Source organism: Oryctolagus cuniculus, chromosome 2 (genome assembly GCF_964237555.1).
Source record: "Oryctolagus cuniculus chromosome 2, mOryCun1.1, whole genome shotgun sequence".
Classification (NCBI taxonomy): Eukaryota; Metazoa; Chordata; class Mammalia; order Lagomorpha; family Leporidae; genus Oryctolagus; species Oryctolagus cuniculus.
Genome location: NC_091433.1, coordinates 191,492,955 through 191,506,819, shown reverse-complemented (window position 1 = coordinate 191,506,819; position 13,865 = coordinate 191,492,955). Strand labels below are relative to the sequence as shown.

The 13,865-nt window shown below is 62.5% G+C and overlaps 1 protein-coding gene across 2 annotated transcripts; it reads left to right on the top strand.

The window, feature by feature from the left end:
* Positions 1 to 554: 554 nt before the first annotated feature.
* Positions 555 to 13,025, top strand: SLC66A3 (solute carrier family 66 member 3). Of its 2 annotated transcripts, XM_002722392.5 has the most exons (7): positions 555 to 822; positions 4,599 to 4,681; positions 4,752 to 4,821; positions 5,679 to 5,736; positions 7,363 to 7,483; positions 10,408 to 10,449; positions 12,116 to 13,025. In XM_002722392.5, the coding sequence occupies exons 1-7, from the start codon at positions 680 to 682 to the stop codon at positions 12,205 to 12,207; spliced, it is 609 nt and encodes a 202-aa protein (XP_002722438.1). In that variant the 5' UTR covers positions 555 to 679; the 3' UTR covers positions 12,208 to 13,025. The 2 variants fall into 2 exon arrangements, with proteins under 2 accessions (XP_002722438.1, XP_051683784.1); XM_051827824.2 differs by lacking the exon at positions 4,752 to 4,821 and having other exon boundaries at positions 5,668 to 5,736.
* Positions 13,026 to 13,865: the final 840 nt, after the last annotated feature.

The window sequence follows — 13,865 nt, the reverse complement described above, 5'->3', positions numbered from 1 at the left end:
CTTCCCGAGGCCGGGACACGTGGCCCCTGGGGCCCCGGCCGTCCTGCTCGGGCCCAGGCTGCGGGGCCCTGGCGCAGAGTGGAGGCCCGGCGCGGGCGGCGCAGGCCGAGGATCGCCAACCGCCGCCAAGGGCTTTGACCTCGGAAAGTCTCAGTGAGAAAATAAACGCTCGCAGGAAGAGAAAAACCTCAAGGCAAAGGCTCATTTCCTGCGGGCTGCGGCCGGCCCACCCGAGGCCTAGCACGTGGCGCCTAGCGGGGGTCACACCTGCCACTCCGGCGGGGCGGGGCTGAGAGGACGGGGCGGGGCGGACAGGGGCGGGGCTACAGAGGGCGGAGACCAGGGGCGGGGCGGGGCGAACGGGGGCGGGGCGGGCCTGGGGGAGGAGACTAGGAGTGGGGCTGAGAGAACGGGGCGGGGCGGGCGTGTCTGGGGGAGGAGACCAAGGGCGGGGCGAAGATGGCTTGGGCGGGGCGAGCGAGAGCGGAACAAGGCGGAGGCGGGACTACCCGGGCCGGGTAGAGGCGGACCAGGCGGGGCGGGTCCCGGGCCGGGCGAGGCGGACCAGGCGGGGCGGGGCCGGGCCTAGCCCCGGCAGGCACACGGGGGGAAGGCGGAAGGACTGCGGGGCCGGCCTCCGGAGCAGAACGGCCCGCCTTGGGAGCCCTGCGTCCCGGCCATGGAGGGCGCCCTGCTCGCGCTGTGCAACTGGAGTACGCTGGGCGTGTGCGCCGCGCTCAAGCTGCCGCAGATCCACGCGCAGCTGGCGACGCGCAGCGCGCGGGGCATCAGCCTCCCGAGCCTACTCCTGGAGCTGGCGGGGTAAGGCCAGCCGCTGGCGCGCGCTGGTGACCGGGCGGCCGAGGGTTAGGCAGGCGCCTGTGTCTTCGCCCACCCGGCTGGCGAGCCGCCCGTCGACTGAGCACGCCCATTGTACGGACGGGAGCACTGAGGCCGGGGTGGGGGCAGTCGGCGCTCAGCCGTCAGGTGGCAGAATCTGCCGGCTCGCGCCGGGCCGTCTGCGCCTCGAACCCTCTCGCGTCGGGGCGTCGCGCGCAGAGCCACCTCGCGCCACCAACTTACGTGCGGCCCCGGCTTCCTCCCCTGCGGGGCGAGGGGCTGGGCCGCGGTCGCTAAGGATCTTCGGAGAGTGGAGAGGTCTCGTGACCCAGGGCATTCGGGTCTCGGGGAGCGGGAGCCGAGGCTGCGCCCGGAGTCCGGCGTGGGTGCCCGGCCGCTGGCCCCGGGCCTGGGCCTTGGGAGCAGGGCTGTGAGACACCGGGCCCCGCCGAAATGCGGAGGCGCCTGGAGCAGCGGCGCTGGGGGCCGACCCCGACCCCCCCCCCCACCGAGGGAAGAGACTGAGGGCCGCGGCGGGTGCTGAACCTCGGCCCACAGGGCGGGCGAGGCCGGGCGCCGGGCCCAGGATGCGAACCCTGCGGGAGCGGCCGGGGCGTGGCGGGGACGCGACCCGTCCTGGGGGAGCGGCTGGAGCGCTGGACGCGGGCCGGAAGGGGCTGCGGTAATTGCTCGGTCGTTGGAGCGGACCAGGGCGCGCAAAGCCGGGTGAGGGGGCCTTGCCGGGTCCCTGGGCTGCGGGAACCGAGGCCGCCCGACGACCGGATGTTTCGGCCTGGGGACGTGCACCTGCTCCGCCTGCCTTCCCGCGGCTTGCGTGCAGGCCGTGTGTTGCAATGGCGTCCGTTTCCTGGGCACGTTGAGTGTGGCCCTTGCCTTGTGGAGCCCTCACCCCAGCCTTGGGAGGGGAGGGGGCTTCACCCCCAGATGAGGGGCACCTGAGACCAGGGAAGTGGTCCAGCTCACAGCAGTGGCTCAGCCAGGCCGTGGCTCCTCCTGGCCACCCCCCCCAACCCCGCCTGCTTGGGGTCCCAGTCTGAGCCAACCCATTCCTGAGCGAACTGGGTCCCTGGGGCATAAACTCTGTCTCGGTGATGCCAGCAGCTGCGTTTCAAGCCTGGAAACTCCGAGCTGAGCCAAGGATGAAGGGTTGGGCTTCCTTCAAAACAATTCAACAAAGTAAAGGAAATGGAGAGGGAGCGGGTGGGGGGTGGGTACAAGGATTTATGGCAAGCCGGCTTGATTTCTGAGCCTTGACTGCTCTGGGGAGAAGAGAGGCTTGCTCAAGGTGGGAGGTGCTCCCGACAGAGGGGCCCCCCAGGCAGGGGCAAGGGAGCTTTGAGAACAAAGCCCAGGGCTGGGACTAGAAACCCTGAGAAAGGAACGCCCCACGCAGGTGCAGCAGGCCCCGGGCGGCTGTGCTGTTGTGGGCGGTCAAGGCCCAGAGGCTTGGGGATCGGAAGCTCTGCAGGTGGAGCTCCCCCCCCCCCCCGCTCTGAAACCCTGTGCTGCACCCTGGAACGTCACCCTAGGCCAGGCAGAGTGGAGGCTGAGGGGGCGGGAGGCAGGCCTGGCTGCCGCGGCCACCGCAGCTCCCGGTGACCCTGGCCCCTTCGCCGGCTGGCCGCCATCCTCCTGCCCCCTGCCTGCTCCCCCCGGGCTCCGGGCTCGCTCTGTTCTCTGCAGTAGGAGCCTGGGGGACTGCAGGCTGAGCCTTGGTCCGCTGCCCAGGAACCTTCCGAGGGGCCCCGGTGCCACAGTGGAGCAGCCAGGGGTGGCGGCGTGAGCCTGCTGCCCTCCCCGCGTGACCGCTGGGCCGTGGGGGCGTCGGCTGAAGGCGTGGGTTTAAACCCAGCTCCTCCCCTTTCTCTGGGCCACCGCCCACCCTGTGCTGAGGTGGGAGTGAGTCCTCTTGCTTCAACCGACTCCGGCCCCTGTGTGGGAGGGGAACACACCCAGCGCCACTGAGCTCCATAAACAAGCGTCCTGGGATTCGCTTGCCTGCGTCCTAATGATCCTATTTTTCATTAAAAGGAACATTAAGGGGCAGACACTGTGGCGTAGTAGGTTAAGCCTCTGCCTGCAGTGCTGGCATCCCATATGGGCGCTGGTTCGAGTCTCGGGTGCTCCACTTCTGATCCAGCTCTCTGCTGTGGCCCGGGAAAGCAGTGGAAGATGCCCCAAGTCCTTGGGCCCCTGCACCCGCGTGGGAGACTTGGAAGAAGCCCCTGGCTTTGGAATGGCCCAGCTCTGGCCATTGCAGCCATCTGGGGAGTGAACCAGAGGATGGAAGACCTCTCTCTCTCTGTCATTCTTCCTCTCAAATAGTTAAATAAATCTTTCAAAAATTAATATTAATGAATAAGGGAAAGATGCTACGGTGCCTCTGTAGCAGGCGGTAGGCACCATAGGAGGTGGGGCCGGCCTCGCTGCTGGCACCCATGAGCCCTCCCGGTAGTGGAGTGTGGAGCCGGGTGGTCCTGGGAGCATGGGGGTGGTGCGTCGTCTTACAAGGCTGCGGCTTCTTGGACCTCAGCTTCCCCAAGTGGTCTTAGGGTGTAGACAGCAGTGGGGATGGTCACGAAGCTCATTCACACTTCTCGGGCCACTCTGTGGGTCCACGGCTGTGTTCCGGGGCGCCTGTCCACTGTCCAGTGCCTGCAGATGGGGCCGGTGTTCTGGAACATTCCCACAGTGCACCCTGCTCAGGGGTTTGCTGTGCCCCAGGCCCCAGCTGGCTTGGCCGCAGAGGGGGCTGGGATGAAGCTTCCCCTCCCCCAGTCCCTGGGCTCTGACAGGTGTGGCCAAAAGGGGCTGCGCCAGAGGCCCCAGGGTGTAAGGGCTGGGCAGAGGTTGTCCTGGAGCTGGGGGGTAGCCGGCCACAGTGCCCACAGGAAGCCAGGCCTTGGGGCCCCGCTGGGCCTGCCAGGAGCCAACCCCTCGAGGCCCAGGCCTGGGCGAGACCCCCGTGCCCGGGGTGACCCTGGCCTCTGTCCTGCCTCCTCTGACCACCCCAGCCAGCCTGAGACCGGACGTTGTCAGAGACGGGGCGGGAAGGGCCGGGGCGGCTGAGTGCTGTGCGCATGTGGGTGTTGCATGGTCCTGGCCCAGCTTAGGAAGTCGGAGACCCTGGGGGAAGCAGGGGTCCCACGGTGCGGGCCCCCTTCCTCCCTGTCCCGGGTGGGCTACACGCACTGGGAGGAGGGAGCCACGCAGAGGGGAGATGAGGAGAGGGCAGGGGGCTGCAGTCCTGAACAGAGAGGCCTTCGCTCCTGAGAAGGGTGGGATCCTGGGGTCTTCAGCCGCAGCCTGGTTGGCCGAGCTAGCATTTTCTTAGAAAGTCCAGGGTGGATCTCTGAACCTTTCCTGTGCTGCCGCCTCCTGTTTCGGAAGCAGCCTGGACCGCGGCGTTCTGCCTGGAGCAGCCTCTGCAGTGTGGCCCCCCTCTCACACCCCGGGGGTGGGCCTGGGCCCCTCCCAGCCGCTGTGCCCCCTCCCCCAGGACCTGTGATGTGAGCGCTGCTGGGGCCGGTTTGGGGCCTGGCAGACCTGGGCCCCGGAGGCCACTGCGCGAGAGCCTGGCCAGCGCTTTGCCCTCCGCTAATGCTCTGACCGTGAGGGGCTCTGGGGCCTGGCAGAGCCGCCCTCCGCCAGCCCCCACGAGTACTGCCTACTCTAGAGTCTTCCTCGCGCCCCTGCGTGCCCAGGGACTGTGTGACACTGCTCTACCCCCGCCCCAGGTTCCTGGTGTTCCTCCGGTACCAGTGCTACTACGGGAGCCCGCTGCTCACCTACCTGGAGTACCCCATCCTCATCGCGCAAGGTACCGCCCCCCACCCCGCCCCCGCCGCCCTCGGGGGCCCTCCCCCTCTCACCCCGCCTCTCCCCTGCAGATGTCATCCTCCTGCTCTGTGTCTTCCACTTTAACGGGAACGTGAGGCAGGCCGTGCCCTACGTGGCCGTGTATCCTTTCCGCGTCTGGGATCAGGAATGGGCGGGCCGCGTGTCTGCCTCCCGCCTGCGGGGATGGGGCCTTAGCGCAGCCCGTGCTTGGGGCCGGGTCCGAGCTGGGCTCGGTTGGACCAGGCGCCCCCTTCCCTCCACTCCCACCCCCCCACCCTAAACGCACCCAGCGTGTCTGGAGTAGGACTCGGGACTGTCCCCCAGCACCAGGCCCCTGGCACCCCTGGCTGCCCGGCCCGGGTCAGGGGCTGGCTCGGGCTGCCTGGTCCGCAGACCCCGCAGCCCTGGCCAGGCTCCTGGTCCAGGCGCAGCCCTGAAGCCACGCGGCCGCGGTGGCCGGGAGCTCGCAGCAGGAGGCTGGCCGTGCCCTGCTCTGTGGCTGGTTCCACGGCAGCGCCGCCCGCTCCGGGCACCAGCGGCGGCCTTGGCCTGGGCAGCTCTCTCACCTCTTACAACAGAGGTGGCCGGAGGAGAGGCCGGGCAGCAGGAGCACCTCTCCACGCCTCTCCACCTTGATTGCATAAGGTTCCGCTGGTGTAACCCCGGGGGCCTCTCTTTTGCAAGCGCCATTAGCTCTGGCTGTAAATTGGAGCCATCTGCCTGGCCCGGCCTTGGGCAGGCAGTTAACCCCATCAGGAAAGTTCCCACGCCTGAGGGCGGGCCAGCAGCTCAGGTGACTTGCTGGGCCTCTGTGGAAGACAGCTTTGTCTTCGCTAAGTCCAGCGGCTTCCAGCAGTCCCACTCTGACTGATCCCTGGAGCTCTTTGGGGTCTTGGTGGTGGGAGGGGGGGCGGGGCCAGAGGAGGGGGCGTGGCTAGGGCCCACGACGCAGCACCTTCTCCTTAGCACTTGGAAAGATTCGTGTCTTCCTGGTTCGTCCTGGGCCTGCAGAAGTGGATCATAGACCTGTCCATGGTAAGTGCGGCCCTGGAGAAAGAGCAGCTGCCTTCCTGGGACTTGAGAGACCAAACGTTTCTCCTAAGGGGTCAGGGGACAAAAGGGGTTTTACAAGGCAGCCACAGGAGCCGTCACCTGCTGCCTCCCACGTCTGCACCCTCAGGAAGCTGGGGCCAGGGACGGAACCCAGGTGCTGCGGTGTGAGCCCTGGGCATCCTAATCGCTAGGCTCAGTGCCCGCCCCAGCCTCCCAGGTCCCTTGTCCACGCGCTGGGGGACGCCCATCCTTGTAGTAAGACTGGGCCACGGCGGAGGCCACACCTGCCGCCTCTCCTGACAGTTGTCTGTGCGAATCCGCAGCAGGCAAGTTTGTGTTGAGCCCCAGTGTCGTTCCGTGGGGCAGTGCCTGGTGCACTTGGAAGCCTCCGTCCTCCGCAGCCCGCTGGGCCTGGCCCTCGCTGCCTCTCACGTGCACCACCCACCCTGCAGGCCCCCACCCTGCTGGGCTCCCTTTCCTCACCGGGCTCCCTGCTCGGCTCAGTCCTCCGAGCCCTCTGGGCCCAGCTCCCTGCGTGACCTGCACTTGCCCCCAGGAGCCCGGGAGCCCTCCTGCTGCTTGGCCGCGGCACCCCTGTCCCCTTCCCTGGTGCTCCCATGGGCCTCGGCTGTCGCATCTGCAGGACTCGTCAGAGGTGGGGCTGGGTCCTCCCTGCCGTCCCGGTCAGGGCAGCACAGATGGGAGGCAGAAGAGAGGCCCGCTGCTCCATGGGAGCCGCGGAACCTGCACAGCCGCTCATCTCCCTCTGCAGAGTGGCTCGCGGAGCCCAGCCAGATTCCTCCTGGAGTCGCTTGGTTCACTCGGCTCCCCAGACCCCTCCCTCCCCTAGCACCCCCCTCCAGAACCTTTCTAGCCCTGTGCTGGCCCCTGGGCCCCAGCACAAGCTGCGCCCATCGCGCCTCTGACCGCCACGCCCAAGTCTCACCTGTGCCGGGGGCAGCTCCGCTCTAACACTGGCCAAGGCCAGGGTCACGGGAGCCTGGAGTCGCCCGACTCCCTTAGACCCACTGCCCTCAGCTTGCCCCTCAGAAGGGACCAGCACCTGAGCACCTTGCGCCTCCCGTGCCCTCCCTGGCCAGCGACGAGCCGGGTGACTGCGGTGGCGCCCGAGGGTCTCCCCCAGGCTTTCACTCCTCCCTTTGGTGTGCAGTGCTCGCTGCCACGGGGCCCGCGCGTGGCGGCTGCCGCACAGGCGCAGGCTCGTTTGTGAAGCTGCCCGCGCTGGCAGGAGCACACACCCCCGCCGGCTCCTTAGACAACCCGGATCGCAGGCGGATGCGCCCCCTGCTGGCTGCCTTGGGTTTGGGGATTTGTCAGTTCCGCGTGATTTCCTGGGCCCCAGACACAAAGTGCGTCTGTTTTGCAAAGCCGGCGCGGGTGGCTGAGCCTTCTGCCCTCGCCCCGGAGTTAGCGCTCCACGATGGGACTGCCTGGCTCGCACATCCCCGTCTCGCTGCCCGCTTTTTCACCTGTACACACTGGTGACTACCAGCCCGGAATATCTGGCCTGCAGAGCACTCCGAGAGCCTGGTGCTCCCTGGCTGTCTGCAGCAGGAGGCGGCCAGCTCACTCACTCTGTGCCCACAGCACTTCTGCACGCTCATCAGCGCGGCCAGCAAGTTTGTGCAGCTCCAGCACCTGTGGAAGACGCAAGACTCGGGAGCTGTGAGCGCCCTCACCTGGGGCCTCTCCGCCTACACCTGTGCAAGTAAGAAGGCGACTCGCCGGGCGGGGGCGGGGGCGGGGGCGCTGCCTGAGGTGACCGCTGGCCCAGCATCTGGTCCCCAAGGTCACCGCTGGCCCAGCATCTGGTCCCTGCAGGTACTGTTCAGATGGACCCCGCTAAGGGCGCCCATCCGCGGTGACAAGGGTGAGGGCTGATTTGACTAGTTTTCTTAAAAAAAAAAAAAGTTGAATCTCTACAGTGTACCTGATCAAAACGTGGAAACCCTAGACTGACGTTAGTGCGCAGGGTTTGCAGCAGTGGATACCGTTGGGGCCACCGGCCTTGGTCTCCACTGTTCACCCGGGACCCACCTCCATGCTCTGCCGAGGTGGAAGCTGGGAGCTCTCGCATTGACCGAGTTGCTGGTTCTAGGCGATTGTCGGTCCGCTTCGTCGTGGTCCTGCCTTGCCTGCAAGGACCAATTTCTCCACCAAGATGTCCCAGGTCACCTCAAAGTTAAGCGAGCTCGAGTTTGGTGTGTAGCTTTGGAAGGCTGGGATATTACTGGGTAACGCGTCCGTGTCCTGGGAAGCTGCCTTGCGGCATCACGGGTGGGGAAAAGAATTCGCTGGAGCAAGTGAGCAGAGCTGGATTCGTGGAACACACGGAAGGGAAGCGGAAGGCAGGCGGTCGGGAGGGGCCGGTGCCTGTGCAGGGAGTGCCCCTCTGTAGTGGCTGTCCCTTTGCGGTTAGGGTGACCGCTGCTTCACGCTTGGGAGGGCACTGTGGGCAGCCAGCCAGGGGCTGTCCGTTACGAGAGCAATCAACAGCCCGAGAAACACTTCCAAGTGCAGTCGTTTCAGCGCGAGTTTTCTCTGGTCCAAGAGGTTTTCCCGGGAAGGTGATTTGCATCTCTGTGTGGATCTGTGCGGAGCTGGGGAGCACATAGCCCCCTTTATCTGAAAGGACTCCTTAGTGCCTGGGACCACCCTCCACAGTATAAATGATTTCTGGAACTGCTAATTAGAAATATAAATTATTAGCTCCCATGCTGATCTTTGGGAATTTTAATCCATCTATCTATGTGCTATTAAAATTTTTAAAAAATCTTAAGAATTTGTAACTGCAGCTCGAAACTGTTTTGCATGGTGCTCTGCTTAACAAGTCTTTGCTAACCTAAGTCTTTGCTGAACTGATGAACCATGACCTCAAGGTGAAAATCTTATGGGGAAAATGAACTGATTTTCCACCCAGTGTTCCCTTTTGGTCGCTGGGAGTAGCAACGTCGGCATCACTCTAGAAAGGAATGAGATGAGGATTTCAGGGCTTGTCCCAGGATTCCCCTGTTGGTTACTGCATTTCACTCGGGAGCCAGTTACTGCCATGGAGCATTTATTCATTTACTCAGAGCTCTGCTCACTTTGCCGTCCTACCTGAAATGTCATCCTCCCGCCAAGTCTCCCCAGCTCTGTCCCCGTGTCAAGGCCCTGGCAGCCCGCATGCCCCTCGGCTTCTGTGCAGTCCTCATTTGCAGGCTGCAGGTCCGCGTGGCACCGTGCAGGGTGCAATCTTGGGGCGCCTGGCTTGTTGCTCTGAGCCCAGTGGCCTCCGCCGACAGGGTCTCCTCTGCCGAGGGTCCCTGGTGACTTCTTCACCCATTCGCTTGCTAGTAGATCCCGACCACCGCCTGTGTAGCTTGACTGTTGGAACGCCGCTGCAGCGAACGGAGAGCTCGCGCAGCCCGGCGGGCGCATCCAGCAGCCAATCACGTGGCGGCTGTATTCCACGCGGCGGCGGGGGGGGGGGGGGGGGGGGCTCCGGCCTGGTTGCTACTGGAGTTCCTGATGTAGGTCCCGCCCACAGCGCACAAAGGCCCCCCTTTTCTCCACACCCCCCTGCTGCAGCCACAGCCCTTCTACCAGGCGGGGGCGCGACCTCGGGTGGCTTGTATTTGCGTTCTGCCCCTGGTCATTAGGTTTTGTTCTTACGCCCAGAGCGCAGCTGTACGCCTTCTTTTGAGAAATGAATCTGTGGATCCTTCCGAAGTCCCTTTTCCTACTGTTGAGTGGAGTGCGTTCCAAATACACGTTAGACGTCATTCCCGTGTCAGGTGTAGCTCTTGAACGTCTTTCCCGGACTTTGCTTCAGACTCCTCAGCCGGCCTCCTTGCTGACCGATGGCCTTCTCCCCGCCCACCCACGATGCCTCGCTTCCCATTTAAATTGCTGGCTTCCTCACTAACTGTGTGCAGCCTGGGTTAGCGGATCTGTCAACAGTTCCTACAGCATTTGGTCTCTGCCCTTTGGAGACTTGGACTTCAGCTGGAAGATGAGAGCCAGTGGCCACGGCTGTCTCTGTGACTGCCCGGCGTGCTGGGCACCCCGGGAGCCCCTGACGGGCTGGTCTGGGTTAGGAGAGGCCTGCTGCCTCTCGGGCCAGGCATTCTCTGCCTGCCAACTCGCTGCCCCAACTTGCCAAACGTTCACCAAGTGCAGGGCTGCAGGGGATCAGCAGAGCGGGGCTGGGCAGGCCCTCGGGGAGTCCTTACCTTTCTCTGGGACTCGGTTTCCTTATTACCAGTTGATGGGGGTGGAATTCTGTGATTTTTAAAACACCGTAGCAGAAGCAAGTTCACCGTGCAAATGAGGCTTGTTTATAGTCCCCTTTTGAGGGTGGAGGGGTTGGGGGCTGGTGCCTAAGAGATGGCAGAAGGGGCGCTCTTCCCCTCCCCCGCCGGCTCCCTGGGCGGCCCTGAGCTCTGTCCAGGGTCTGCTTCTGTCCTGAGAGCCGTTTAAAAACCCCTGGGCTGGGGTGCATGGCTGGGCTTCAGCGTGGCTGACTTGAGCGATACCTGGTTGTCCCTACGACCCACATCTTCCAGGAGCGGTCGGTGTACAACGTTTGCTACCTGAGCTACACGTCAGAATGTCTGGGAAGTTATTAACGGCTCAAACTTTCTTTCACAGCGAGAATAATAACAACGCTAATGACCACCAACGATTTTGCAAGTAAGCAAAACCTTTTTCTTCCGTTTGCTCTTTGAGCTCCTTGCTAGGATGCCCCCCGTCATAGACCTGGCTCTACTGGGTGCTGGGCTCGGGGGACAGCATCTCCAAGGCCACCAATGTCCTTGGACATCTGCTTCCTGTGGGAGTGGGAGCAGAGCATACACAGGACTGTGGACCCCACCTGCAGGGGGCTTCCGGCGCGGGGCTGGACCACCTGGAGGGAGGACAGAGGGGTGGGAGCGCGAGGTCTGAGGGAGGAGGCCACAGACACAGGAGGTGGCCGGTGACGCTCAGCGAAGCCCAGGGGGCCACTCGAGGGCGGCCGGGCACTGGCAGCCGTCTGACTGCGTCTTCCTGTTCGGTTTTTCCCAAGAGAACGAGCTCTGATGGAGAGGTGGGAGTGGACTTGGGTTCACTGAGGACGGCTGAGTTGGGGGCTTCCACTCAGGGCTTCCTGGGGGCCGGGACCTCTGGGCAGCGACAGAGCAGACGGGCCCTGGCGTTGGAGGAGGGGTAGGCGCCCCGCGTGCAGACCCTGAGCGGCCGTGAGCCCCTTCCCACGGGTTACACCCAGCTCAAGGGCTTTGCGTCTGCCTTGCGCATTCTAATTGTTCTGGTCAAAGGGTAAACTAGGAGCAAGGGGGACGGGCCCTGGCCGCCTCCACCTGGATGCCAACTGAAAATGGAACAGAGCGCCTGAGAGACAGCGGGAGAGGGGGACGGCCGTGTCTGTCCCTGTGGCCCCTGTTCCCGAAGCATCGCCTTGTGAAGACAGCGGGGCTCATATCCCGCAGTGTCTACCCATCACAGAGGCGTCGGGCTCAGAAACCGTACTCATCAGGAAGGTGTCCCAGCCTGCAGGGCGGCCGCTGTCGCTGTCAGTGTCCCAGCCTGCGGGGCGGCCGCTGTCGCTCTCGGTGTCCCTGCCTGCAGGGCGGCCGCGGTCGTGAAGACGATGGAAGCTTTCACAGTCACACTTTCACGGTTCCTGGAAGGCCCGGGAGGCTTGGGCCCTCGGCCGGTTCTTCAGAAAGATCTTAATTGAGTGCGTTGTCCAACCCTGGCTCAGCACAGAACTTTCCGAGACACCAGCACCCCCGAGGCTGAAGACCGGCCAAGGGATTTTTTTTTTTCTTAAGATTTGTTTATTTATTTGAAAGGCAGAGCCACAAAGAGGTGGAGGAGTGGGGCGGAGGGGAGGAGAGAAAGACAGAAAAATAGAGAGGTCTTCCATCCAAGGGGCCACTCTCCAAATGGCTGCAACAGCTAGAGCCAAGCCCATCCTAAGCCAGGATGTGGGTTCAGGGGTTCAGGGGCCCAGGGACTTGGACCATCCTCCACTACTTTCCCAGGCCACAGCCAGGAACTGGATCGGAAGTGGAGCAGCCAGAACTCAAACTGGTGTCCATATGGGATGGCAGCACTACAGGCGGCGACTTTACCCACTATGCCACAGCGCCAGCTCCCGGCCAAGGGGTTTTATGTCCTATAACACACATCAACCACAGCCAGATCACCCCAGAGGGGGCACCAGGGATCACCAATCATGATTCGCGAGGGAGTCACGGGTGTTGTCACCCCGGGGCTGGGGACGAAGCTCTCTCAGGCCCTGTGCCCTACACTGTGAGGTTTTAATGTACGTTTTCCCTTTTCCGGTTCTTCGCAGTTTTCATCCGTTTTGTGGTCATGCTGGCTCTCAACCTGTGGGTCACGGCCACAGTGCTCCGCTACCGGAAGCCCTCCCCCAAGGCTGAATGAGGAGCAGGCTGCTGCCCCCACTGCACCCAAGTGCACCGGAGCCGCTCACCTCGCTTGCCGCAGATGTAGCCAAAACTTTCCCAAGGTTCCTCTGGACTGGAAGAGGTGTTCCCAAGCCTCTCCTGAACATGTGGCTTTCCCTGTGCATTCCCGCGGGGTCCTGGTGGAGCTCAGCTTGGCAAGGCTGGGGCTGAGGGGAGGGGTCCAGTAATGAACACCCACGGAGCGGGGGTCGCTCCAAGTCAGAAGCAGAACTGCAATGGATGAGACAGTTCACTGCTGGACTGCTGTTCACTTCCCCCGTGGGTAGGGCACGGTGAGCTTGTGCATGTCCTAATACAGGCTGTCTGTCGTAATGCACCTGCTCAGACTCCACCAGGCACCAAGGCGAGCACAGATGTGGCCGGCTTGAGTGCATCACGGTGCCCTGACCTCACTCTGTGCCTTCAAGTGATTCCTACGGGAAGATACGACTAGCTGCAGTCTAACCTCAACAAGCACAATGTTGCCTTCCAAGGGGCCCCAGCTCTGCAGCTGCCCTCACTGGACATGGTGACCACGCCAGGAGAGTGTGTGAAGAGCACTGCTAGGTGCCAGTTCTGGGGGACTTCTCACAGCACCGTGTCCTACACACGACAGTAAGAACACACGCTGGTTTCCCGTAAACCCTTTTGAACTCAGTGGCATTATTCTTATATACAGTAGTTTGTTAAGTGTTTAGCTTAAAACAAACTTCCTGTTTTCACCTCTGCTGAGGCTTACTATGTAAAATAAACTTCCTGTTTTCACCTCTGCTGAGGCTTACTATGTAAAACAAACTTCCTGTTTTGAACTCCATGCTGATCTTAAAACTGACATTTTAACTAGTTTTAAACTATGTAAGGTGCAGTGTTTACTTTCTTTTAAAGATTTATTTATTTGAGAGGCAGAGAGAAAGGTCTTCCATCTCCTGGTTCACTCCCCAGATGGCCGCAACAGCTGGAGCTGTGCTGATCTGAAGCCAGGAGCCAGGAGCCAGGTGCTTCTTCCAGGTCTCCCACGCAGGTGCAGGGGCCCAAGGACTTGGGCCATCTTCTAGTGCTTTCCCAGGCCACAGCAGAGAGCTGGATCGGAAGTGGAGCAGCTGGGACTCAAACTGGCACTCACATGGAATGGCGGCACTGCAGGCGGCGGCTTTACCTGCTACGCCACAGCGCCAGCCGCAGTGTAGTGCTTAAACAAACCGTAGTGAAACCTTTTAGAACTACTGCTCGAGACGATCAGAAAGACTTAAAAATCATCATTCTGTAGTTGTTAAAATCATAGGTGTCATATGAAAAGTCCAAGTTCTCTAACATGCAGTTATAGTCTGACCATAAGTAAAAATTATATGTATTTTTAAGTTTATTTTTCATCTACGTGACAGGCTGAACTTCCATCTGCTGGCTCACTCTCCAAATGCCTGTAAAAGCCAGAGCCGGCCAGGCCAAAGCCAGCCTAGAACCCCAGCCGTCTCCTACGTGGATGGCAGGGGTCCAGCCAGCTGAGCCATTGTCCACTGCCTCCCTGGGTGTGCATTAGCTGGGACTGGGATACAGGCGTCCCAAGCATGGTGCCATGCCTGCCCAGATGGTGACTTTTATTCTAACAAATATTTAGATGTGGCCAGCGCCGTGGCT

Excerpts from the sequence above, each read along its gene's own strand:
- SLC66A3 (XM_002722392.5), top strand. The coding sequence starts at position 680 with ATGGAGGGCGCCCTGCTCGCGCTGTGCAACTGGAGTACGCTGGGCGTG. Across the intron at positions 4,822-5,678 it reads GCCGTGCCCTACGTGGCCGT|ATTCGTGTCTTCCTGGTTCG; the intron begins GTATCCTTTCCG and ends GCACTTGGAAAG. Across the intron at positions 10,450-12,115 it reads GACCACCAACGATTTTGCAA|TTTTCATCCGTTTTGTGGTC; the intron begins GTAAGCAAAACC and ends GGTTCTTCGCAG.